Source organism: Peromyscus californicus, unplaced genomic scaffold (genome assembly GCF_007827085.1).
Source record: "Peromyscus californicus insignis strain IS unplaced genomic scaffold, ASM782708v3 Scaffold_13__1_contigs__length_99412109, whole genome shotgun sequence".
Lineage (NCBI taxonomy): Eukaryota > Metazoa > Chordata > Mammalia > Rodentia > Cricetidae > Peromyscus > Peromyscus californicus.
This window is the reverse complement of record NW_026294424.1, coordinates 6,840,118-6,867,186: the sequence shown is the minus strand read 5'-3', so window position 1 is coordinate 6,867,186 and position 27,069 is coordinate 6,840,118. Positions and strand designations below refer to the sequence as shown.

Here is a 27,069-nt window from a genome sequence, read left to right as displayed (position 1 = left end):
CCCGGCTGTCTTCTCAGGCATCTGTGCTCCACCCAGCATGGCCTGCTGTGACCTAGTAGAGCCGGTACCCTCTGTGCAGGCAGGCACTGGAGTCGGGCTCTCCACAGCCCCCTGCCGTTCTAGCCAGCCCCCCTTCCCTCCCATGGACTCAGCTGGACATGTGTGGGCCAGGCTAAGGGGCCGCAGCCTTGGCCAGGAGCATTGCCGGACGCTGTCTAGGGCACCGATCACTCTCCGGGGTGGTTCTCTGCCATCGGCAGTCCAGACAGCAGAGACTCTCGCCTGGTTGGTTACAGCAACTCTGTCTCTCTCTTTAGATGATTCCGGGGATGACGACGAAGAGCCTGCCGCCCCAGGTGACAAGAGTGAGCTCCACCACACCCTTAAGAACCTCTCATTGAAGTTAAATGACCTCAGCACATGCAATGACCTCATTGCTAAGCATGGCGCTGCACTCCAGCGCTCCCTGAATGAGCTGGACAGCCTCAAGATCCCATCGGAGAGCGGGGAGAAGCTGAAGGCTGTGAACGAGCGGGCCACCCTCTTCCGCATCACCTCAAATGCTATGATCAACGTAAGTGCTCCCCACCAGCTACCAGGAGACTTCCCGAAGGGGAAGGGGCTCCCCATCAGCTCCAGGTCCCAGAGCGGGTGGGTGCTTGACAGGCCTCCGATGCCTGTGGCTCCGAGTGGTTTTCCAAAGTCAACCCCCCCGACGTGGCAGCATTCTGTTTATGTCATCTCCTCCGTCCAGCCATTAACTGCTGAAGATAATTATTTTTTATTATTCTTTTTTCGGGGAGCCGAGGACAGAACTTAGAGCCCCACACATGGTAGGCAAGTGCTCTTTCATGAGGCTGTAATCTTCCACCCAAGGACAAACATTTATTTATTTATTCTGTGTATGTGTGTGTGTGTGTGTGTGTGTGTGTGTGCTCACAAGCATGGCAGCTTATGAACTGTTCTCTTCTTCAGCTGTGGAGATTCCGGGGACTGGCAGCCTTAGTGAGTGGCAAGCGCCTTAACTACTGAGCCATCTTACCAGCTCCAGCGGAAGCAAGGTCTAGCCCAGTGTCTTCGCCAGGGTTTCCATTGCTGTAATGAACCACCATGACCAGAAAGCAAGCCGGGGAGGAAAGGGTTTATTTGGCTCACACTTCCACATCGTAGGCCATCACTAAAGGAAGTCAGGACGGGACCTCAAACAGGACAGGACCCTGGAGGCAGGAGCTGATGCAGAGGCCATGGAGGAGGGCTATTGTACTTACTGTCTTGCTCATCATGGTTTACTCAGCCTGCTTTCTTATAGAACCCAGGACCACAGCTCAGGGATGGCATCACCCACAGTGGGCTGGACCCTCCCCCATCAATCACTAATTAAGAAAATGCCCTGGAACCAGATCTTAAGGAGGCATTTTCTCAACTGAGGTTCCCACCTTCCAGATGACTGTAGCTTGTGCCAAGTTGACGTAAAACTAGCCATGATAGCCAGGCTGGTGTGCGACTCACTCTAGCCAAGCTGGCCTCAGATCCGCTGCAGTCCTTTACCTTAGCCTTCCGTAGCACTGAGGCGTGAGTCCCTGGCTGCCGGCCTTCAAGGATCTTCCTTTGACTTAGCTGATAAAAAGGAGTTGTGGTGGACTCTGCTCAAGCCCGCATGGGTGGAGAAAGTCAAGGCCAAAAGTTGAGAAGCCGGGCGGCGGTGGCGCACGCCTTTAATCCCAGCACTCGGGAGGCAGAGGCAGGCGGATCTCTGTGAGTTCGAGGCCAGCCTGGTCTACAGAGTGAGTTCCAGGAAAGGCGCAAAGCTACACAGAGAAACCCTGTCTCGAAAAACCAAAAAAAGCTGAGAAGCCAGTTCAGTGGGCCTGCCCAGCCTACATAATGGGGACATTGCTGTGACCCTGGGCCTCACAGCTGCTCCGGCTCTTTCCCTGTGTATACCCCAAAACATGGGGACAGGAGATATGTGTGTGGGGTGGCTAGGACTTCCTTAGTCAGAGGATAGTGGAGCTGGGCCTGCTGATGGTCATGCCAACCCAATCATAGAGAGAACAAGTGGCCAGTCTGTAAACTGAGACACTCAGCTGCGGGAGTCTACCACCCTTCCTGGCCCCAGAGTCTCTGTTGCTGGGAATAGGAGCTAGGAAGAATTCTCTATGGTAGGAATACAGTATTTGATGATACTTCTAGGCCTTTCTTCAGTCTGCTGCTGGTGTTCCCCAGCCCTCCACCCTGCACACTCGGGTCTGCCTATCATAGCCTCATCCCATCGACTCCCCTGGAGGTGCTCATCGAAGCCAGAGGTACCAAGCTTAAAGAGCCAGCGTGTCATGGAGCTGAGGCAGAGACAGTGTCCAGACATGGAGACTGCTACAAAGAACTCAGGGGTCTCCAAATACAGCTCAGGGGTATCAGACTATCGGGTGACAACAGGCAATGCCAGGGCCCAGGATAGCCCCAGCTGGGACTCCAGGCCCTGAAGCTCAGAGGTCAGGGCAGGTCCAAAATCTACCTCAGGTTGCTGCCTCAGTGTGCCAAGAGCATGACTGTGGGGTCAAAGGGTCGCTCACCACCCACATCTGCTCGGCTATGCTCAGGCCAGGGCTTGGCCAGGGCTTGGGAGTTGGTGACCTGGGACCCCAGGCTGAGCACAGACGGGAGTACCCTCCTCCAGACACCTTGGCAATATGTCCCCCCTGCCCCATGCTTATGCCAGGGTCTATCCTCAGACACCACGGTGCTCAGGGCTGTGTCCAGCAACCAGTGATAAACACAGTGAGGGCTGCTGGGCGGCAGTGCTGGATGTAGCTGCCCTGTGCGTGGCTCCCACCATCGGGCTGCTTCCACTCACTGTCCTCTTTCTAGTTCACGCCTACGGGCCCTGGTCAGTGAGCCACTCAGATACTGAGTGTTTAGTGCCATGATGTGTGTGTGTGTGTGTGTGTGTATGTATGTATGTGTGTGTATGTATGTATGTGTCCGTCCTGCTGCACCTACCCCTGTCCTATCTGTCTGGGAGTCGCCCCTGCCCACACTGCCTTCCACCACGACGGAAGTTGCTGGGCCTGGGGAGGTTTGACTTCTCTAAGATGGTGATCCTCGTAGATCCTGTAGTGAAGTCTAGTGAAGTCTTTTATCATCAGTGTTTACAAAGCCATAAAACAGCCCCTAGTGCGTAATGAAATGCGCTACAGGACACGTAGCACCCCCCACCCCACCCCATCCCACCCCACTCCACCCCCGGCTCGGTTCTGAGGCCTGTTTCCAGTTCTAGCCCTCCAAGGAATCATGGGACAGTCTGCCTCAGGTGGTGGCAGCTGCACCGTGGAGTGGCTAATGGGAACCTGACCTAGGCCACCTCATCAGGGGATAGGGAGAAGGCTAGTTGACAGACACTTGTAGCCCATGCTAGCCCAGAGGCCCAGCTTGTTCTTGGGGAACTTCATGAGCACCACTCCTTACCTGGCCGGACGGGGTCTGCTCTGGGAGGGTGCTTGCGTGGCTGGCAGACACCACGTGTCCAGACCCTCACTGGGTGCCAAGGGGGTCCATAGGCAAGCTTGCCTGGGGGTCGTGGGACATAGGGGTCACCCCTGGCCGGGGCTGGGCTTTTGTGCTGATATGAGGAGGCCAGCGGCACCTGAAGCTGAGACACCACGGGTGTTTTCTACTCCTGCTCTCGAGCAAGACCCAGAAAAGCCTCCCGAGCTCCCAGAGTCACCAAGCTGGGATGCCAAGCCAGAACTGCAGGGTGACCCAGTACAGGAATGATGGCTCCTGAGGGTCGGACCCATGGGGTATGCAGAGGACTCCTCCTGCCTGGCTCACTCTCTGGGGCCTTGGCATGATGAGATGTCTGTCTCTGGGGCTGGAGCCAGGGCCATGCACATGCTAAGCATGACTCTACCACTACACCACGTTCCCAGCCAAATACCTCCGGCACATCTTTCAGTCCATTGTTCACCTTGTGCTGCCCTGGGGCCTCGGATAGCTGTGGCTGAAGGCTGGGGACTCAGAGATGGAAATCACCCCCAGCTGTTTTCAGAAGGTACAAGCCACCCCTGCCCAGCCCCTCAAATGCAGCTCCAAAGTGGTCCTCCCGCTGTGGACGGCTGGCTGCCTTTTCAGTCCCCACCCTGCACTGACGGATATGAGTTGAAGCTTCCAGCAGCCCACACCCAAGTCTGGAACTCCTCTTGTACCTCTTGCACTGACCCTTTGAATGGAGGAGATTCTCCCCTCTTAGAGCCACCCCTGGCCCTAGCAAGTGCCTGTGTTTTCCACATTACTTCTGACTGTGCCTTGGTCCTAATAGAGCAAAAAGTGAGAGCTGGACAAGCCCTGCTGGGAACCCCACCCCACCCAAGGCCGAGAAGCAAACAGCAGCTTCTTATTCAGGCCGAGGCTGCCACTTCACCCCCACTTCCCCCAGATGATGACGAATCTGGCATTATTTGGCCTCCAGAAGGAAGGGTCCTTTACAGTCCTGAAAGTGAGCTGGATCATAGGCCTTTTGGTTCCAGACTACCAGTGAGACACGTGAGGGAGGTCCCTGCACAGTTCCCAAGAGCCCAGGCTCTGTGGCTAGTGGAGCAGGCTCTCCAGCCCACTGCCCCCCAAAAGGCAAGACGGCATCCTTACCTCCCGCCCAGTATACTCCTCCTGGTGTCTGAGGACACCAAATGACACCGGAATGCCTTTGCTGGTGCTATGCTGTCCTTACCTGCAGTGACTCTGTGGCCGTGTGGCTGCATAGTTAGGGAGGCCCTGCCCAATGGGCATATTACCAAACCTTAATGAGCCCTCCCCAGGCCTGTGTGCAGGACTCAGCAGGAAACAGCAGACCCTTCCTGTCCCTGGAGCTCACAGCCGGGCAATCTTTCCTAGTGATGCATTGTCTCACGTGTATTAGTGGTGGACCTTCAGGGTGGGGTGGGGTGGCGAGGATCCAGTGGAAAGAGAGTTCTGGAAGTCAGTCCAGGTCCAGCCAACCACAACCTCACAGGAGAATGACTCTCGGGTTCCAGTCACGGACACCTCTCTTCCCTGGGAGCAGAGAACAGAAGTGGTGGCTGCGGAACAGACCCTGGCAGGAGAGAGGAACGGTCAGGGTCATGGTGCTGAGGTGAGCCCAGGTCTTTGTGATTCCAGAGCAGCCACAGCCTGCTGCTTCATGGGAGGAAATCAGCCCATACCTCCCATTGGTTGGATGTGGGAGGGCAGGAAAACCTCACCCAAGCTTCCTTTCCTGCCTCCCCTCCTCAGCATCCAACAGCATCCATGGGCCCATAGCGTTTCATACGCTGTTCATGGCAGCACTTGGCCCATACTCCCTGAAAGGGCAGGACCTTGGCAGCCCCACGGTCCTGTAACCCCTGTGCCTGGTACAGGGCCCAGCACCCAGGGCTTCAGCACACCAGAGAGAGAGAGAAACCAAGGGAAAATTGTGAAAGGAAGTCGGAGCAAATGAATGGCTCGCTCAGTGTCTGGCAGAATCCCCCAGCGGATAACTGTTCAGCTGATAACCGCCAACCCAGCAAATCCTGCTTGAATGATTGCTTGGGTAGCTGTGAATTAGCCCTGCCCCTTAGGGAAAATCTCAGCACTGTTAGATTAGCTTGGGATCGTGGAAGACCCTTGAACTCCTGTGAACCGTGGTGAGGGGCTTCGCCAAGTTCAGCACGGGGACATGTCCCTCGTTGTCCCCATTTTCCAAGCCTAGGAGCCAGGGCACGCCTCGCAGCGTAGCATGAGGCAAGGGACTGGGTGTGAGCATGCTGCATGCTCACACTTTGGCGCTGGGTCCTGTAACGCAGAGGGAAGAAAGCCGTCAGACGCCCTCGTTTCCGCTGACGCTCTGCGATGGGGCCAGATGCTCTGAAAAGCAGGCCTGTGGTGTGGTGGGGGTTCATCTGCCTGCTTGCTGACCGCTGTGGTCATCCCTCTTCTGCCCAAGACTCCGTTCCTCACGCTAGCCGTGTGAAGTTGGTGTCGCTACAGCTTCATTGGCGGCGGCGGCAGCAGCATCTGTATTGCTTGGGTCCCCAGAGTGGTCGTTTTTGTCTCTCTTCCTCTTACATTTGCGCAAATCTTCCTGCTTGGAGAATGGGCTGGCAGTGAGGCCGGGACAGATATCTGTAGACATTTCCTGGATCCTGGGGGGACAGAGAAAAGGGGGCTGGTGCCAGAAAAAATGCCCAGTGCCACTCTGACGTGAAGACGGAGCCAACTGAGATGCCTCCTGGGTGGGAACAAAGGCCATCAAAATGGCCCTCGAAGTGCAAGCCCAAACCAGGAGAATGAGGATGCTTTCTCTGACACCCACCGCTTACCCCAGTTCCGGAGGGACTCCCCCAGAATCTTTCCCCAGAAGAGGGCTTGTGCAGACAAACAGCGGGCCAAGCTGGCTCGAGGGGAAGGCCCGTAGAAGACTGGAGAGCGTCCAAGCACACATCAGGGATAGAGAGCGGGAGGCAGGACGAACCTGAACTCTGCGGAAGCAAGCATCTCACACACCCGGGCCCCTCCAGAAGAGCTGAGGGAGTGGGAACCTGGAAAACCTTTTTTTTTTTTTTTTTTTTTTTCTCGAGACAGGGTTTCTCTGTGTGTCAGCCCTAGCTGTCCTGGAGCTTGCTTTGTAGACCAGGCGGGCTTCGAACTCACAGAGCTCTGCCTGTCTCTGCCTCCCAAGTGCTGGGATTAAAGGCTGGGATTAAACACCACCCAGCCAGGAACCTGAAAATTTTTGACACAAGGTTGTTGGGAGAGCCCACTGAGTAAGGGCACCTGATGGGCTTGACCTGGAAAGATGAGCCAGTTGGAGAAGGCTGCAATGTCAGAACATAAGGGGGTCTAGGGGGTGTTAAGGGGAGACAGATACCCGGACGGGGCATTAGTGGGTGCAAGCAGAGGTGTACATACCGCACCTTTAAGTACTTCACTTCATAGAAATTAGAAAGCCATGAGGGTCTCTATCTGGGGTGATCACACAAAGAAGGAACATGACAGAAGAGGCCACTTGCTATTGGGAGTGGCGGGGACTTCCCCAAGCCTCATCTGGTTCACCAAGCAGGAGACACATGGGGCTCCTTGGGCCAGCCCAGCAGGGGCTGGATGTAAGATGCAGCATTACCCTGGTCCCTCTGGGACTGTGGAGCAGGCTCTTGCTAGCTGACCAGCATTCCGTCCCCGACAGCTTGCTCACTTCGGGTCTGGGGAGGTGGATTAAAAATAGATTCCAGAATTGTCTGAAATCAGCTAGCAAACCGGCAGCCAGATGGTGCGCATTCCTCCTGCAAGGGGTGAACTATTTTGAATATGGAAAGGCTATTTTGGAGTTTTAATTGAAGCATAGAGCTGCCTCCCCAACACTGAACATGAATCACAGCCAGGAGGGCCCACCTAGGTTAGGGGAGGTCTAGAACCTCGGAGTTAACCCAGGCCATGATGTCCAGACCAGAGTGGCCTGGCCTCATTACTCTGGAGCTTGACCTGGAGGGGACCAGGAAGGAGGGATGACAGAATAATGGCTTCACCAGGCCACCGAGGTCCTGAACTGACCCCACTACCCCCATTACAGGCTCAGGGGTCCCCACTCTTGATTCTGGACACCTAAGATGGACAGGCATCTTCCAAAATAGTAATCTCTGGTTCAGGCAGTGCCGCTGTGGGGTTGCATTCAACTCGGGCTTCTTATATACATAGGGCCAGGGGAACAGAGAACCCTCTTGGTCCCAGTGTGTCTACTCACTCTGGGGAAGTGGGGACACTCAGGGAGACTGTGTGTCCCTGCCATTTCCTTTCCATTTACCACCTTTGAGCTCCCAGGCCATTGAAAAGCAAAGATATCTCCAGGGAATCTGGGGCCACATGAGGATCAGCCTGGTAGCCACACAGCCTCAACCCCGGCATCTTGGAGAGACATCTACCCAGGAGCTGAGACACCTAAGTACCTCTGTAGAACAGATATCAGATGCATGGCAGGTCCCAGCAGGTCTTGGCCTAGCCACAAATGGAAACAGCCACACACACACACACACACACACACACACACACACACACGCCCCAGCCTCTCCTCACCCAGGCTTATCAGGTTCTATTGTGGAATAGTGGCTGAAGACAAAGCCAGCCACATGGGCTGGACCTTCTCTCTGGACAACTGGCCATCTCCCACCTCCTGTGTGAGCCCAGTGGCTGCTCATCCCAGCTCCCAGTCATCCTCATATCGTGGAGGATGAAGGTATCCATGGAGACTGAGTTTTAGAGTGGACACTGACATCCAGGCCCAGCAGGGTTCTCACTCTACAGACCCTCCCATGAGCTTGAGAGGCTGCCACAGGCCACACATAGGCCAGGCAGAGGGCCAGGTAAGCTGACCTGTGGCTGCTGCTCCTGCCTGTGTGAGGAACTGTGAGGTCACCAGCAGGATTAGGATTAGGAATAGCAAAAGCGATTAGAGTTTGTCCTTCCCCGGGTACAGCAGGCAGAGGTTTCCAGGTCAAACTGTGTATCCCATGGACACCTGTTAAGCAGAAAGGGAAAGTCCCCAGTGGGTGGGCAAGGCCCAGACTTTCCATCCCGGAGCCAAGTGAGGCCAGGCCTATGTGGGAGACCTGCCTTTTGGGGGTTCTCACTCTGTGTTGGGGCAACCCCATGCCTTCCCCACAGGGAGCCCGGAGCCCTAGCCTGCATCTCTGTCCCCGAGAGTACCCAGGTTCCCTGTCACCCTTTCACAACTCTTGGAATTTGGAGGAAGGGGCAGTGCCTGGAATTGAAGCCTGAGGGGCAGTTGATCCAACAGAATCATAGACTGTGTAGGCGTCCTGGGGTCAGGTCCTTCATCCCACAAGGAGGCTGCGTTCTCAGAGACAGAGGGACTAAACAGAATGAGAAGCAAAGCTGTGCCCATGGGGACCCAGACATTGGCTCTGGCTCCCAAATGGACTCTATCCACCCTCCATGGATTCAGTAGGTGAGCCCATGGGTGTGAATGGGGAGACTTTGGGTCAGCCATCTCCAGCTGATGGGTGTAAAGGAACTTTCTGGCCCTAGATATAGTAGTGGTAGAACCTCACAGGAAATATAACTGTGTCCGGCCTTGGCAGGGTCAGCCAAGCTTTTCCTGCCCCTCCCCCACCTTCCCCTCCCTTGCTGGTCCCCAGGCTTAATCCAGCTTAGTGAACACATCCCTTAGGGCACTGCTCAGCTCAGCATTCCAGGGCAGCAGGACCAGGCTGTCTCTCTATGCTGTGGCCAGGATGAGGCCTGCAGAAGGCCAGCGGCCGCAGAGAAGACCCAGGGAGTTGGGGGTGGATACCAGGTAGGTGTGTTGGGGCTGGGGGAGGGGGGAAGATGGACATCTGAAGTCCACAGCCAACCAGGGCAGCCTGGCTGTGGCCAGGAGCCCTACCGGTGCAATAGCAACAGCCCTTGGTCAACCTTGGTCCACCTAGGTCCACCTTGGTCCACCTAGGTGAGCTCCTTGATTTAGTGTGGGACGGAATCAACCGTGACACTCGGGGATCTGCATGTTCTCATTCTAACCACATGTGGTTCAAATGAGGCCCAGCTGTCTGTGGGGTGTCCAACTTCCTGTCTCCCTGTCCTTCTGCACCCATGGGCCCTGTGGTAACGTCAAGGAAGACGGAGATCACATATAGCCAGGGTATGTCCACGCAATCCGATGCCTTGTTGAGGCAGCCCCTCTCTCTGAGGTCAGAGCTGGGACCTGCCGCTTAAAGAAGGTTACTCCCAACATCCTTGTTAGTGAGCATCTCCCACAGGCTCCATTCCACCCTTGGAAGACCACATGGTCTGTGCCATCAAGAGGCTTGGGGACAGCAATAAAGATCTAGCTTCACAGCATAATCTAGCAGCAGTTTCTGTACCCTGGAAATCACGTAGGTGACATACACAGGGACTCAGACCCCAGCCCTGCACACACCTCGCTAGGGCTGCAGACAAGCCAATGTTTTCCCCCTGGCTTGTGCATGCTAGAAAAATGGCTACCTCAGTGCTTTGTGAGCATGCCCTGTCCATCTCTAAGTTGAGGAAGGCCTACCAGGTCAGGAACTCGTGGGAATAAACCGGCGGGAGTTGATGGCGGGCAGAAAGGCTGTGTGGAGAGGCACACGAGGACCGGAGAGAGTGGAGGAGATGGGTGGGGCGGACACCTGCTTTTGTTTTCTAGGAAGCCCACACCACATGGCCTGTGATGTGAGCTTATGGGATTTATTGCCATGACCTTGAGCTACCATATGATGCTTGTCCTGTGCCTCCCTCCTGGGTCTGGTTTGAAATCTCGTGAGTTATGTGAAAGAGAACAAATACTGCTCCGTGTTGATGCTCATTGATGTGACTCAAGAGCTCTAGAGAGTGGTAGAGAGTGAAGGAACAGACATTGCAGAGCAAGGGCGGGGCAGAGGCCTTCTGCAGAGCTGCCAAGATTCCCACACACTAGGAAGAACCTGGAAAATGGTGGTTTTGTGTGTGTGTGTGTGTGTGTGTGTGTGTGTGTGTGTGTGTCTGTGTGTGTCTCTGTGTGCGTGTGTGTATGTCTGTGTATGTGTGTGTCTGTGTGTATATGTGTATTTCTGTGTGTGTCTGTGTGTCTCTGTGTGTGCGTCTCTGTGTGTGTGTGTCTGGGGGAGGGGCGCTGGCATGTATTCTACAACACTCACCGCCATCTAGGAATCCCATGGGAAGAGTGTTAGTATAGATGGAAATAAACTCAGTACATGCGACTACACAGAAGCCAGCAGCTGGCCTTAGCAGGAGCGAGGTAATTTCCTGGGCTGAGCTGGAGGGAAGGTTTGAGAAGCCCAGGGATTGAGGGCATGAGCACTAGGTGCTTGGGCAGATGCAGCTGGAGGCCTACAAGGTCATATCTAGAGAGTGCAGCCTCAGTGTCCCTCCTGACAGCCCTTTGAAATGGCACTGCATTGCTCCCATGTCCCATGGACGGTGTGCGACACGCAGGACGCCCAGTGGGCTGGTGGCTTAGTGCATCGAGGGTGGGGAAGCCCCACTCGGAAAGTGACAACTGAGAACACTCAGGCTTGTGGGGCCCAGGAGCCATGCCCTCTGCTGGGGTAAAGGTGCCAGGAAAGGGCAAGCCTGGTGGTCCCTACCTCAGGCCACCCTCTCCAGGGGTAGCTGGGAGCAGAGCTGATGAGCCAACCCTGCTGCATAAGGATATAGTAGAACCACCACCCATGGATGTAAAAGGAATCTGGATAGCATAACAGGCCACAGACTTGAGCAAACTTATAAGCAGTATGATGGATTGTTTTGTCAATTGACACAAGCTAGAATCAGCCGAGAAGCAAGTCTCAATGCCTGTGCTAGGTTGGCTTGTGGGCATGTCTGTGGGGGATTGTCTTGAGTTAGTTGATATGGGGAGATCCCAGCCCAGTGTGGGCAGCACCATTCTCTAGGCAAGGATTCCTGAACTGTAAGAGCCAAGTAAGCAAGCAGCCGTACATGCACTTTTTTTTTTTTTTTTTTTTTTTTTTTGGTGAGCCAGTGAATTTTATTGAGGTAGTTACAGGAATGTGGGTTAAATGGTTACTTACAGGAGCAGAAATGATTCAAAGATAGTTACATCATCAAAAGTCCACACCAGCATGGGTGACAGCTCACAAAAGCTGGTGTACACTGCATAGCCTGTAGGCAGCTCCACAGGTAGACCTGTCCTTTCCAGGCAGTTTGGCTGATCTCTGTCTCTTCCAGACAGCTAGACTTATCTGAAGAGTGTCTCTCGCAGTCCTCACTGCTTATATATGCTTGGGGAGGAAGAGCCTAGTGAATCTGCTCAGTTTCAGGATTTCCTGAGTCCTTTGAGTTGTTTACTTCCTGAGCTTAAGGAGAGTCTCTCTAGGTTGGAATGTTTGTTCTACCCCCTTATGAACATCCTGTGTCTTAATGAACTTCCTTCCAAGATGAAAGGTTTTATCTCAGAGGAAATTGCCCTCTTCAGGTTGCGGTTGGTGTCACACTGTATTGCAAGGGTGGGTTTGCAGTCACAACTCCATGTTAGTCTCCACATTCCAGGAAGGAAGGAACTATGTACATTCACTTACTTCTTTCTGCTCTAAACTGTGGATGTATGACCAGCTTCTTGAAGGCCCCACCACTGTCAGGACTTCTCTGCCAGGATAAATCGTAACCTGGAGTTGTAAGCCAGATAAACCCCCTTTTGCGGGGGCAGGGTGTGGGGAGCATTTTGTCACAGCACCAGAAATGAAGCCAGAACAAAAAGTGTTAATGGCGGAGTATAGTGGCCCACACCTGTCACCCCAGTACACATAGAAAGCAGAGACGAGATGATTGTGAGCTCTGGATCATCCTGGGCTATGTATCTAAGTTCCCGGCCAACCTCAGCTACATAGTGAGACTGTCTCAAAACACACACCCCACCCCACCCCTGTGCTTAAAAAAAAAAAAAAAGTAAAGAAAAGGCAGAATTATGTGATAGGGATGATAAAGTAACTTGGTGGAAAGTTCCAATCTTAGACACACCCCCTTTCTCTATGGGTGTCTGTCACTGGAGAGTAAACCTAGGGCCTCTAGCACTAAGCTATAGTCCCAGCCCTATTTTCTACTTTTTATTTTGAGACAGAATCTAGCTAAGTCACCCAGCTGGCCCTGAACTCACTCTACAGCTCAGGCTGGCCTTGAACTTAACCATCCTGCCTCCGCCTCCTGTGTGGATGGAGTTACAGGCCTGCGCCACCATGCCCAGCCAGTCTTGGTTCTTTTCAAACAAGGCTTGTTAGCCTCTGAGGCAGGAAGTTTGTGGCTTACTGTCCTTCTTGACCAAAGCCAGGGAATGCTGGAAAGCCTAAGGCTGCCTTGGATCCCACCAGGGACCTTGCATCCAGTAAGGATGTTCCAGCAGACAGCTGCGGTCCTAGCCGTGATGAACAATAGGGAAAGACAGTAACTGGAGGTTGGGCATGCTCCAGATGGAACCTGGCTGAGGTAAGCTGACCAGGCCACAGTCTACGGCTTACACGGCGGTTGATGCTTCCCAGGCCTGCAAGGACTTCCTGGAACTAGCGGAGATTCACAGCCGGAGATGGCAGAAGGCTCTGAGTTATGAGCAGGAGCAGCGCGCCCACCTGGAGGAAACCATCGAGCAGCTTGCCAAGCAGCACAACAGCCTTGAGAGAGCCGTCTGCAACACCCCCGGCGGGCCGGTGGACCCCAGCAAGAGCCTCAGTGAGGGTGCGTGGGAAAGCGAGGCTGGCGGGTGGGCGGGCAGCCCTCAGCCCCTCTTCCCAGCGGGTGCTGCTCTATGGGCCCTCTCAGGCCCATGAACCTGTCCCTTAAAGTGACCTGGTGTCATGGGAGCTTGTCCTGAAGAGTACAGACTGGGGGCTGTGGTGCTGTATGCCCCATGCCTGCCACCAACTAGCAACGGCCCCCACCCACCTTCTCCCAAATGTTCAGTGAGCCCAGCTGCTCTCTCTGGGGCAGGGTTGCCCGTGTGTCAGGTGGCTGCCTACCTATAACATCAGGCTAGGGGGCATCACAGCTGCCCTGGGCAGGAAAGCTGGGCCGCAGGCAGGCTAGGCAAACATGGACAGATCAGGAAGGTTCTGGAAGGCAGTGCCTGAGCAGTGGTGAGTTGGGAGGAAAATGCCCTATCCCAGCAAAGCAAGTAGATTGGTCACAGTGCAGGGTGATGGGGTCGGGGGTGTCTGAAGCGGGGCAGGTGAAGCCAGTGGGGTAGAGGGGACGGCGTCAGGATGAGGCTGTAAACGGAGCGGCTCTGCGTGTCTAGGAAGCTTCCTGACCTCCAAAGGAGAGAACAGTGAAGAAGATGAAGATACTGAGTACTTTGATGCCATGGAGGACTCTGCATCTTTCATCACTGTAATCACTGAGTCCAAGGAAGACAGGTAGGATGCACCGTGAGCAGAGATGGCCGCTCTAGCCCAGGGGCTTTCCTCCCCCCAGGGGCAGTGTCTCCGGCTGGTTCTTGGGCTACACCTGGCTTTTTGACCAGCTGTACACTTGGGGTAGTCTCAGGTCAATCTCAGGCAAGATAGTATTGCTTATGTTCTATTCTTCGTTACATTAAAAAAAAAAAATACCTGAATGGTTTGCACCTGGAGGTTAGCAGGGGTACTGGCTAGATCACTTCCAGCCTGGAGGGAGAAAAGTGGGGAAGGAAAGATCCAGCAAACCCCGGCTCTGAGAACAGCACAGGCGCCCATCACCCCCTCCAGCGTCATCGTTTGGGAACAGACAAGATGCCCAGTCTTGTTTTCTATTGGCAAGCCTGTTTCATAAAAGGCTGCTCATTTGGGCTTTTTCTAAATTCGCTGGTTAACATAGAGTAGTGACCAGTGAGGGAGTCAGACTCTCGGGTGCATAGGGAAGGCCCACGGCGTGGCTAGCCCTGACAAACAGGTGCAGAAGGAAAATGGGAAGCAGATAGGCTAGACAGGAGCTGTGCTCAGGGGGCTCAGGTTGTGACAAGTCCCAGGCATTCTTTCTTGTTCGGTTGCTGAGGGCTCCGTGGACCAGCATGCTCCTTGTCCCGATCGATGTCTTCTGGGGAAAGGGCTGTCCATCCACCAGTGTGTTTTCAGCTCAGAAGCTCTATTTCCCAGGAACATTAAATTTAGAGAGAGAGAAAAAAAAGTGAGATATGGTGGCACACCCCTTTAATCCCAGCTCTCTGGAGGCAGAGGCAGGCAGATCTCTATGAGTTCAAGGGCAGCCTGGTCTACATTGTGAGCTCCAGGCTAGCCAGGGCTACATAACAAGTTCCTGTCTTAAAAAGGTAAAGAGCGGCCGGGCGGTGGTGGCGCACGCCTTTAATCCCAGCACTTGGGAGGCAGAGCCAGGCGGATCTCTGTGAGTTCGAGGCCAGCCTGGTCTCCAAAGCGAGTTCCAGGAAAGGCGCAAAGCTACACAGAGAAACCCTGTCTCGAAAAACCAAAAAAAAAAAAAAAAAAAAAAGGTAAAGAGCGTATCTCAGGATCTCATTTTAACCCAAGGCTAGCATAGTTTGGCCATCTCAACTCCAGTCCACCTACCACCAACAGCATCGATTCTTATGGTTCTACAGCCAGGGTCATCCTGCTCTCATCACCCTGAGGGGTCTGGGCTCCCTACGATCCCCTGGTCTCCCTGCCTGTCTCCTGAGGCCCTATCCCTAGCTCAGCCTGGCTGACCACACTGCCCGCCAATAGGCTCCTAGAGTCTGGGCCCTCAGCCTTGGTGTCCCTGCTGCTGACAATCTATCCCACAAGTGTCAGGAGAGCAGGGGGGCATCAGACCCAGCACTTGAGGACCCCAGTGTGGGAAGCAGATAAAGACACGCTTTATATCTGTGGGCAAAGGGGCCCATGGGGCTTCTACCAGGCTCTTCCAGACACGGCACTTACCAGTTGCCCTCTTCTTGGTCCTGGGTTCAAGGGGGGCAGCGAGTACTAATGAATGGAACCTCCATGCTGTGAGCAACCATGGTGGGTAGGGCCTCTCCAGATGACTGCCTGGGTCCCTCAGCCAGACATGGTCCCTTGGGTAAAGACGCCTCTGGGCCCCCCTCATACCTCAGCGCTGTCTAGATAGAAGGTAGGCAGGGTTAGAGAAGGATACCAGAATTAACTTGCTTCCCCTTCCTTTCCTGCAGAAAAGCCGAGGGTGGAACTGGGTCAACCTCTGTGGACTGGACCCCAGCAGATAATGTACGTGAGGTGGGAGTACACAGAAGCCAAGAGGTGGCCAGGTGCTTCAGTGTCAGGGTTGGGGAGGTGTCAGCACTGCGAGCTTAGGACCACCTTTGGGTGCCAGACCTGCCTCCCATGTGGCAGGCAGAGGTGGCCTCTGCCCTTATCTCCAGGCAGTGTAGCAGTGTATGGCTTTCCCCCCCGGTTCTTGGAGGGTCAGGAGCAAGTGCATGGACTTGGGGGGTCTGCTGACGGTATGCCTGGTTCTCCAGCAGGTGTTAGATGGTGCCTCCTTTGTGCCCAAGGATTCATGCAAAGTTAAACGGCGGGCCCGCATCCCCGATAAGCCCAACTACAGCCTTAACCTCTGGAGCATCATGAAGAACTGCATCGGCCGAGAGCTCTCCCGGATCCCCATGCCGGTAGGCACCTCTGGGCAGGAATCACGGGGGCTCCTGGGATGTGGCACATGAGACTCTGGGGTGTTGTTTTTTTCATGATACCTGAGGGGTTGATTCTTTGTGTTCCTTAGATGATCCCACAGAGAACAGGGACCTTCAGACTGCGAAGGAAGGAGCCAAGACAGAGAGTTCTGTGTGATTATAGCTGGGAGACCCCAGGAAGACCCATAGCATCCCCACTGTCCTCACATGGTAGATGGGGGTGGCAGAGATAAGTAGGCTTTGGGGGTGAAGAGGTAGTCCTTCTTGCCAGAGGCTGTCTCTGGTGCATTCTTGGCACATGGAGACTCAGCAAGGTCATAGAGCCATCCAAGGGCATCTGGGGTCCCTGTGCACTAGGCCGCAGCATCATCTCCACCTTGGAAGAGCTTGGGGGCTCCTGGCTAGCCAGTTTTATTGTGTGACACATGAGTCCTTTCATATCTGTGGTCTCTGTGTCAACACTGCCCAGCTGAACCACAGCACACATGTGCATGCACACACACGCACACACACACACACACACACACACACACACACACACACACGCATGCACGCACGCACGCACGCACGTGCACTATGAATCTGGAGGGTAGAGTAGGGCAATGTTATCAGGAAAGGCTTCCCTTCTAGGGGAGCCTAACCCTGACTTGTCTGAGGCTAATGGAGCCGATTCCCACCCATCCTGCACAGCATAAGAGGTCTTGACACAACACCCAGTCCGTGGTTCCAAACAAGGAGGATCTGCATCCTCTATCTGTAGAGCCCTGACCCACTGTTTCTGGCTTTGAGCCTGACGGGCCAGCTCTGATCACATGGTGGCCTGCTGCCATGGCATTTGTGGAGTAGACATCCTCGTGAGAGAAGAGGGACAGTGCTCATCATCAGGGTGGCACCAAGTGGCATGTCAGCAAGTGACACGTGCTGAGGGGAAATCGAAGGCAGGACGTGCTGGACATGGAACCTCACCGTGAAGGTGCCACCAGAGCAGGGATGTCCCTCGGTGTCTGAGAAAGGCGGGGGGCTCTGACGGCCACCTCCCTGCCACACCCACAGGTGAACTTCAATGAGCCCTTGTCCATGCTCCAGCGACTTACCGAGGACCTGGAGTACCACCACCTACTGGACAAGGCGGTGCACTGCACTAGCTCGGTGGAGCAGATGTGCCTGGTAGCCGCCTTCTCTGTCTCCTCCTACTCCACCACGGTGCACCGCATCGCCAAGCCCTTCAACCCTATGCTAGGGGAGACCTTTGAGTTGGACCGTCTGGAGGACATGGGCCTGCGCTCCCTCTGTGAGCAGGTAAGGCCTGGCCTGGGACCCAAAGAGAGCCTTTAGTTCAAGTCTAACTGGGCAGCTGGCCCCTCCTGGCAAGGTCAGGTCCAGAGTCTCCTAGCTATAGGGAGGGGGCGAGGGAGGAGAGCGTGGTGTGACAGAGCCGGGTCTGGTGCTGGGAGGGAGCCGGGGAACGGGACCAAAGTAGAGGGTCCTCTAGAGGGGTCCCTGGGGAGTCCAGGCTAGAGCACAGGTCGGCACTGAGCTGAAAAGTGACAGGCTGCAGCCTGGGACACGCACATTGGGAGGGACACTTCCCTGGTCAGTTGTCCCCTGTACCACTTCTCCATGAAGATAAGTCAGCTCTACACATGATGCTGAACCAGGGCACCCTTGTCCGCAGGGCCAGTGCTGCCGCGCTGCTCTGGCTCCACCATTGGCCTGAGTGGCTGCCAGGTTAGAGACACCCCGGGGCCCGGCAAGGACCTGTGAGGCGACCTCAGTAACCAGTTTAGAGACACCCCGGGGCCCGGTAAGGACCTGTGAGGTGACCTCAGTAACCAGTTTAGAGACACCCCGGGGCCCGGCAAGGACCTGTGAGGTGACCTCAGTAACCAGTTTAGAGACACCCCGGGGCCCGGCAAGGACCTGTGAGGTGACCTCAGTAACCAGTTTAGAGACACCCCGGGGCCCGGCAAGGACCTGTGAGGCGACCTCAGTAACCAGCACACAGGATTCAGTGGCTGAGTTTGAAACAGGGACCAGAAAATGTGCCAACACTTTAGATGTGGGGTTTGGGGCTCTCACAGTCCTTGGCTTGGCCCCCGCATTTCTTCATTCAGCCAGTGGTGAGTGCCCTGGGGGTGTCAGACGTGGTCAGACACGCAGGGCCCGGCCGGGACAGGACGACACAGGGCTCTTGTCACAGGTGGTACTTCCTTCCGGCTGTTTCGGCAGAGTGGTCAGGAAAGCAGTCTAGAAAGGAGGGGGACTGATGGGAAAGGGAAGGGCGGCTAGGGAGCAGCCGGGCAGGCATCTGTACCACTCTTGCGACTCTGCCTTGCTCTGCTCGGGAGATCGGGGAGAGTGTGAATGAGGCTGGGAAAGCGAGATGCTGCCTGTACTTTGAAAGGAAAAGACAGCATTTGCTGAGGGCAGCCATGAAGAGCCTGAGGAAGCGGGGCAGGGGAGAGTCCATTGCCTGAGTGTGAGCAGCGGGGACGAAGAGGGGTCCTGAGACTGAAGTGGAAATGTCACAGGCACCAGGACCTCCACCTGGGCTCAGTCCCTGCACTTGCTTGTAAGGCTTGCTCTAGTTGAATGTGTAAACCCCCATCATGGGGAACAGCGGCGCTCGCCGACGGCAGCACCTCCATCATTGAGTGCAGCAGACAGGCTGTGTCTGTCCTTCCAATCCTCAGGAGGCATAAAGTACCATTGGTGGAAACAGAAACAATAACCATCGGGGAGCATTGGGCTCACTGAGTCCCTGAGTGGAATTTAGGGACAGAGATAGACCTGGAGACTGTGAGGCACCCTGTAGAGCAAGGAGGCTGGGCCCGACAGAGCCTGGCAGTTGTGGAATTGGGAGGGGGCACCATGAAGAATCGATGGCACTGCCACTCTATGTAGGGACAGAACCAGCAGACAGGTACCCTGGGGGTGGGGTAGCAGTCAGGGGTGTTCTGTGGTACTGGGGGCCCTGGTGTAGAGGGCACAAAAGGCCCATGGCAGGACACTGATGTGACTCCCACTCTGAAGTCAGACCATATTCTTTCCCTCAGTTAATATGGTTCTGCCAGTCTGTCCCCAACCCGTGTAGCTGTTTGGGGCCAGCCTGAACTATGTGCCCCTGCCAAATACATGGCATCTCAGTTACTCGTCTATTGCTGTGATAAAACACCGTGAAGAGAAAGTTTAATTTGGCATACAGTTACAGGTTGGAGTTTATACAATAGAGGGCTAGGGCTTACAGTGCTGGAGTAAGGGCAGGGAGGCAGGTGACCAGAGCAGCAGCTGAGAGCTTACATCTTGATCCACAGCATGGGTCAGAGAGAGAGCTAACCAGCAATGGCATGGCCTCTTTCAACCTCAAAGTCCACCCCCAGTGACACACCTCCTTGAATAAGGCCTCACTTCCTAATCCTTCCCAAACAGTTCCAAGCATTCAAACACAAGAGCCTATGGGGGTCATTCTCCTTCAGATTGCCACACCTAGGAAGGGTTAAATGAGGCGGGCACAGAAACCTCAGTCCTGCAACGCCTTCTACTTCCTGGACACAAACTCTGCTTCCCCTGCCCCACTGTTTCCCAAGAGCCAGGTAGGGCTTCTCACTCATGCCACACTCCATGGGCTGGGCAAGCCCAGGATGGACACTGACAGGCTGCTCTTCCGCTAGGGATACTGTGCTCCCTGGGGACCTGCCTTGGATCAGGGTCATAAGAGGAACAGTGGCCTGGGCCCACTCCTGGGATACATAGGATGGAGCCAGGCATCCTGAACATAGGGTAGGCTGTCCTTCCCTGGGTAGGCCTGTGTCTAGCTATGCTCACATCCACTGGTCTGGTCCCAGGTGAGCCACCACCCCCCATCTGCTGCCCACCACGTGTTCTCTAAGCATGGCTGGAGCCTCTGGCAGGAAATCACCATCGCCAGCAAGTTCCGGGGGAAATACATCTCCATCATGCCACTCGGTGAGCTTGGGCTCTGGGTTCCCAGGATGGGAAGACGGTCAGGTTCAGAGGGAGGGCTTTGCATATCTAAAGGCCAGGTGTGGCCCCCAGGGGAGGCTGCACTGCCCACATCCACTGCCCACCCATCTCCTAACCTATACCCCCATCCCCTCCAAAGCATCACAGATATTCCTGTGTTCTTGACCCTGGGCCTGTGGGTGGTCTGGCCCGAGACCAATGAGGGACCCATGACCTCTGACCTCTCTGGCCTCCAGGTGCCATCCACCTAGAATTCCAGGCCAGTGGCAATCACTACGTGTGGAGGAAGAGTACTTCGACGGTGCACAACATCATCGTGGGCAAGCTCTGGATTGACCAGGTCAGGGGGTTCTTGGGGAGCTGGGGGCTACGGCTTAGGGACTGGCCACCGACCACCACCTGCTCTCTCTAGTCAGGGGACATTGAGATTGTGAACCATAAGACCAAGGACCGGTGCCAGCTGAAGTTCGTGCCCTACAGCTACTTCTCCAAAGAAGCAGCCCGAAAGGTGACTGGGACCACAGCCTGGAAGCCCAGTGGGCCCAGAGCAGAGTGGGTGCTTATGTGTCCTGCCAATGTTCGCAGGTGACCGGAGTGGTGAGCGATGGCCTTGGCAAGGCCCACTATGTGCTGTCAGGCTCCTGGGATGAACAGATGGAGTACTCGAAGATCGTGCACAGCAGCCCCAGCTCCGACGGGAAGCAAAAAACCGTGTACCAGACGCTGCCCGCCAAGCCGCTATGGAGGAAATACCCACTGCCGTGAGTCAGGCCAGAGTGCCAGCTCTGGGGAGATAGGGACCAAGAGAGGCAGAGAAAAGAGGGCAAGGAGGAGGAGGCAGGCAGAGGGCCACCCCCGGCCCACCTGGCAGGGAGCATAGGGGCCTGGGGAATTGAGTCCAGCAGAGAGCAGGGCCAGGAGACCAACATCCCAGTACAGAAAGGGCCGCCCGGCGGGACGTGGCATAAAGATCTCCAGTGGCAGCAAATGCTGTGTAGACACTCTGAACAAAGTGACAGGGTGGAATCCTTCCCTGCAATGCCACAAGAAGTAAAAACAGGCTCGACAACAACTCACAGGAAACTGGGTGGGAAACGTACAGTGAAAACAAAAGAGAAAATTCTGCAAAGGAAAAACAACTGAAATTGAGAATCCACAGCAAGGTTGGGTAGAGCAAGTGTGGCCTTGGGATACAGGTCGGAAGAAGCATGTTGTGGCATTAATGCGAAAGCAGGGAGCCAGGCACAGAGAAACACCTGCAACTCAGAAGGTGGAGACGGAAGGGATGCAAGTTTGGGCCAGCCTGAGCTGTGTCGTGAGCCGGCCTGAGCTGTGTCGTGAGCCGGCCTGAGCTGCACAGTGAGGCCCTGTCTCAAGAAGCCAAAAGAGAGAGCTGAAGTGGGAAGGCCTACTCCTTGGTCACCCTGAGGGAGTTCCAGGATACCTCATGAAAGCATGTACAGAATTCACCCCCAGACTCCCTGGACAGTCCTCAGCCGCCATATCTAGTGTGCTCCTAGCCCAGAGTCCCTGGAGACAGGTGCTGCTGGAGAGAGAATACCAGAGGACTTTCCCTGTCTATTAAAGCAGTAGTTTGGTTTTTCCCCTTCAGGCCACTCTTTAGCCCAGGTTGGTCTGGGACTTGCTATGTAGCTCAAGCCTCAAATTTGTAATCCTCCTGCCTCAACCTCCCAAGTGCTTGGATTTCAATTATGTACCACTATGCCTAGCCCCAAGCAGCCAGATTCTTAGGAAGGTATTGCTTGTTGATATCCTGCACCCCAACAGCAATATTGTCTTCAGCAATAACGGGAGCCTAAAGACAGCCAGATGGCATCTTGCAGGTGCTGACAGATCGCATTACCACTGACTGAAAGAGGAGGGGATACCGCCATCCCTCACTAACCATCACACTAACACGTTTTTCCTGGACTCACAGGAGCGAAGTAAGGAAGCAATAAAAATGGGAAGGTGGCAGAATAGGTAATTAACCTAAACCATTTTCCTGAAGATGTAGACACAGCTCAGTGGCAAAGCACCAGTGTGCTTAGCGTATACAAGCCTTCGTTCAGTCCCAGCACAGGGGACAAGTTCCCAGATTAGAAGTAAAGGGAGGCAGACTGTGGGTCAAAAGAACCTATAGAATGGTCAAGGTAAGAGATAAAGAGCATGTCCATCTAGAATATGCTGCAGTCAAAATGGCCTAAAGCAGGAGGATCACCAGTTCAAGGCTAGCCTGGGCTACAAATCCTGCCTCAGGAAAAAAAAAAGTCAGTGTTTCAATTTATTTTAATTTTTTTTATTTTATATATGGATGTGTCCTGCATGCATAGGTGCACCACCTGCATGCAATGCCCTAAAAGGCCAGAAGAGGGCATCAAATCACTTGGGACTGGGGAGTTACAGGTGGTTGTGAGCCGTCACGTGGGCGCTGAGGATTGAACTCAAGTCCTCTGGAAGAGCAGCCAGTGCTCTTACCCATTGAACTACAGCTCCAGCCCCTCAATTTATTTTAAACAATAAGGACCCCAGGACATTTTGAAGGCCAGAGAAAAGATGACCTGCCCTACTGAGTCTCGGGACTTTGAGGTTGTAGTGGAATGGAACAGCGTGCCTGGAAAGGTCCTCATCAGTTTATGCATCTCTGAAACATGACAGAGGTACAGCAAGTCCTGCGGAAGGATGAGAGTGCTCAGTGAAAGAGTCTGGGACAGACAGAATTCATCCCACACGGAAAAGGACCACACACACACACCCCGCCCCCACACACACCTGCATTATAACAAAAATCAACTCCAGATAGCATTTCCCAGGGAGATCAAGTCTGCCTGACTGTTAAGCAGTAAGTAGCACTCTGAATGTAAAACTATAGGCAACTTGACCGTCTTTTAGCCCTTATGACAATGTATCTTAACACACAGAGAGACGCAATGCTGATGCACTTAAGTCTACCAGAGTACTTTTGTTCATTAAGATGAACAAAAAGACCCTTTACACCAGGTGTGGTGGCACACACCTGCATTTTCAGCACCTGGGAAGTAGGGACAAGATGGTAGGAAGTCTATGGCCAACTCGCTACACAGTGAATTTGAGGCCAGCCTCAGCTACATAAGACCCTGCCTCCAAAAAAAAGGAACATGAAGAAAAGGCCAATGGGAATACATCCACAGTACCTGTACTTGGCACAGGGTTACGGTCAAGAACAAAGACAGAGCTTTGTGGTGCAGCCTTTAATCCCAGCACTCAGGAAGCAGAGAAGCTCTGTGAGTTCAAGGCTAGCCTGGTCTACACAGTAAGTTCCTGGCCAGCTGGAGGTCCATAGTAAGACTATGTTAGTTTCTGTTCTGTTGCTGTGAAGAGACACCATGACGGGTCTCTGAAGAGACGGTTTATAAAAGAATTTCATTGGGGCTGGCTTACAGTTCAGAAGTTTAGTCTGTTATTGTTGTGCTGGCGAGCATGGCCGCAGGCATGGGGCTGGAGTGGTATTTGAGAATTTACATCCTAATCTGCAGGCAGCAGCAAGCAGAAAAAGAGAGAGGGAGAAAGAGGGAAAGAGAGAGGGAGAGGGAGCTAGAGAGAGTGGGCCTAGCCTAGGCTTTTAAAAGGTCAAAGCCTACCTCAGTATAGCGTCTCAGAACCCAACCCCTCACATGTGAATTCTCCAACATGACACTGTGAGTGGGAAATTCCACAGCAGACTTCTCTGGAGGGGTCACAGTGCAAGTACACTCACAACACTGTGTTAAACCACCCTTAGGCTGTGCTTATGATATAGCTGAAACACAAATGCATTTCCTGTTTAGACGTAAGTCCCATTCCCCAAGATATCTCCTTATGCCTACACAATACTTCAGACTCGCTGACATTTTGAAAAAGTGTGCAGTCTGAAATTTCATGAAGTGCTCCAGCCTAGGTATGAGATTGAAACAAGTTTTTAAAACTCCCAGCTAATCTACAAAAGATATGCTTAAATAAAAAAAATAAAGGTGGGGGGGGGGGCTGGAGAGATGGCTCAGCAGTTAAGAGCACCAGCTGCTTCTCTAGAGGACCCAGTTCAATTCCCAGCCCTCACCTGGCAGCTCCTAACTGCCTATAACTCCAGTTTCAGGGGACTCATAGCACTAGGCATGCACATGGCAAAAGTTCCACACACAAAATAAATCTTTATTTTGAAGAAAATAAAGATAGGAACAAAAGGGTGAAAAGATAGGTCCACACATTAACCAAGCAACCCCCTGCAGCCCCCACCAGAGCAGGAGGGTGTCACAGCAAACTACAGCAAAAACCTAACAACAGAGATCACCAGGCGAGTGAGTTTTCAATTTGAACAGACCTTGCGTCTAATAACACAGCCTCAAGATACAGATAGCACAGGGTGATCAAAATAGAAAAGGAAAGGGACCGAGTTACAACCAGTGAGGGAAATTTTGATTTGCTGCTCTGAGTTATGGGAAGTAAAACAGCAAGGGCATGGAGTCTAAGTCCGAACAACAGAAATCACTAGCCAGCCATAGAGCACGGAGTCGCCCAGCGGCGCAAACCCACGAGGGCCATCTGCAACCTGTCCAGAGGCTAGACCACAGGACACAGTTCAAAGTACTAAAAATGCACCAGGGGAGTCCAGAGCAATTTCGTAGAGGAAAACAAAACAAACAAAACATGGCTATACGTTTAAGAACTATACTTCCATCTAATTCTAAGGCAGAAAAGCTGTGATGAAAGCCGGCAAATGATTACAAGAAGGTTGGTAAGTGCTGGGACTGCAGCTTTGAAATGCAGACCACACCAGAAAAACAGGGAATAAAAACAATGAAGTAAGCCTCCATCCCGAGGCCAAAAACAAGCGGAAGAAGCAGCTCCAGCACAAAACTCCAGAGAGGGACAAAGTTTTCTCTCCAACCAATGAACACACAGGCAGCTCTGACCTGGATGTTGAAAATCGTCAAGGAGCTACAACCGACATGGCAGAATAGTAGGGGGAAACCTTATGCTGATAAATCAGACACCGATTTTAAAAAAAATAAAATTTAAAAAGACAAATTTCCAGAGAAGTCCTGCGTTGCAAAGCAGTTGCAGGTGGGTGAGAGCATGCCAGGTGAGGGCGATAGAGGGCGCGTCCGACCCAGCTGGTGGGCTTTGCAGGCTGGGCTCCTGAGGGGTGAGCAGGAGCCCGCCAGGGAAGGGTCCTCCCTGGTCGCTCACGCTACCGCGTCGCCGCTGCAGGGAGAACGCGGAGAACATGTACTATTTCTCGGAGCTGGCCCTGACCCTCAACGAGCAGGAGGACGGTGTGGCGCCCACCGACAGCCGCCTGCGGCCCGACCAGCGACTGATGGAGAAGGGGCGCTGGGACGAGGCCAACACCGAGAAGCAGCGGCTGGAGGAGAAGCAGCGCCTATCCCGCCGCCGGCGGCTGGAGACGTGCGCGGCGAGCTGCGGCGGCGAGGATGGTGAGCCCAGAGCAGAGCATGGCGGGGGAGGGTGAGCCCCGGGGGGACGGGGAGGGGGGGGTGAGCCCCCGGCGTGGCCAGGGCAGCGGGCAGCTCCCCTCACCCGCTGTGCCTGCCAAGCAGAGAAGGAGTCAGACTGCTATACGCCGCTGTGGTTCGAGAAGAGGCTGGACCCGCTGACCGGGGAGATGGCCTGCATGTACAAGGGCGGCTACTGGGAGGCCAAGGAGAAGAAGGACTGGCACATGTGCCCCAACATCTTCTGAGCCACTCCTACGGCAAATACAGGCGCCTGCACAGCCCTCGGCCTGTTCTTTAATACACGAGTTTAGTACTGAACTACACCTGTGCACACGGGCACACACACGCACACACACATGCACACACACACACACACACACACACACACACACACACACACACGAACACACACACAACCTTTTTCCTAAAGGGGGCGCCCACCTTAGAAGGGGTAAGGGCTGACCTGGGTTTTCTCCAGCCCCCAGGTCGCCAGCCCGTTATCGTTGACTTGGGCCCCATGGGCACCCTAGTTCCCGGTTACCACACCTCAGGCCGGCTGGCTGGGCCATGGGCTGCTCAGGTCACTAACCCCAACCCAGGGAGAAACTACCCCCTCCTAGGGAGCCTCTTTTGACTTTTTTAAGAAAAACAAAACAAAACAAAAAAACCTCCATTTCTTTCTAATGATGAGGTTTAGTAACTTTTTAGCACATCACTTAGAAGACCTGCTTTCCAAGTGTGCGTTCTTGCCACAAAACTGTCCTGGCAAGAAACGCTCTTCTAAAGACATAAGGAAGCCAGGCCCCTTTGAGTGGGGAGCACTTCTAACAGCAAGGTTTTGTATCTGTGCTGTCCAAGCTCCAGGAGTTCAAATGCACAGAGACGGTGGGAAGCCCGCCTGACCTCTCCACAGGTGATAGGGGGGTCCCTGGAGGGACGACCCACAATGTGAGCAGGGAGGCAGTCGAAGGCTGCCCCCGAGTGGACGGACAGCAGCAGCCCCTGCCAGGCCTTGGCCATGCTGGGACAGTGCCCCAGCCCCCAGAAGGCCGAGAAGGGCTGAAAGGCAGGGCCCGTAGGTGCTCCCTGCCAAGAACCAGGCCCCCAAATCAGCAATAAGGAACAAACCCTTCACTTAGCCTGGGCTGGTGACCCAGGCTCCAGACACCTGGCCCTTCGCCTTGTCCTTAGGCATCAGGGGTGCCTCATCTCAGCACTCCTGACATCTTTATTTGCCTAATTTATATATATGATATATAAATATATATAAAATAGCTATTTTGCTTAAATTTCTATGATATGTGAAAGTGAAAAATGATGAAGACAGGGTGTGCCTGTCTGAGTTTGGCTCCTGTTGGCTGTACCCCGCCCTCTCCTTGTACCCCTTCCAGTGGCTCCTGCCAACCTTGGAAATGAAACGTGTGACCCTCAGACCCTCTGACTCTAACCTGTCCCTTCAGTTTGGTCTGGAAAGTTAAT

The 27,069-nt window shown here is 54.1% G+C and overlaps 1 protein-coding gene across 5 annotated transcripts in view; it reads left to right on the top strand.

Moving 5' to 3' along the window:
* The window catches only part of Osbp2 (oxysterol binding protein 2), a 163,196-nt gene extending 136,969 nt beyond the window's left edge, over positions 1 to 26,227 (top strand). For 3 of the 5 annotated variants that reach the window (XM_052736331.1, XM_052736335.1, XM_052736333.1), the window contains 12 exons: positions 318 to 574; positions 13,038 to 13,230; positions 13,790 to 13,907; positions 15,653 to 15,707; positions 15,962 to 16,111; positions 17,186 to 17,431; positions 19,978 to 20,098; positions 20,353 to 20,456; positions 20,529 to 20,624; positions 20,702 to 20,877; positions 25,343 to 25,569; positions 25,693 to 26,227. In XM_052736331.1, the coding sequence (XP_052592291.1) occupies positions 318 to 574; positions 13,038 to 13,230; positions 13,790 to 13,907; positions 15,653 to 15,707; positions 15,962 to 16,111; positions 17,186 to 17,431; positions 19,978 to 20,098; positions 20,353 to 20,456; positions 20,529 to 20,624; positions 20,702 to 20,877; positions 25,343 to 25,569; positions 25,693 to 25,835 (1,886 nt within the window). In that variant the 3' untranslated portion in view covers positions 25,836 to 26,227. The remainder of the gene's footprint in view (positions 1 to 317; positions 575 to 13,037; positions 13,231 to 13,789; positions 13,908 to 15,652; positions 15,708 to 15,961; positions 16,112 to 17,185; positions 17,432 to 19,977; positions 20,099 to 20,352; positions 20,457 to 20,528; positions 20,625 to 20,701; positions 20,878 to 25,342; positions 25,570 to 25,692) is intronic. The other 2 variants (XM_052736332.1, XM_052736334.1) reach the window with 1 other exon arrangement.
* The last annotated feature ends 842 nt before the right edge of the window (positions 26,228 to 27,069 follow it).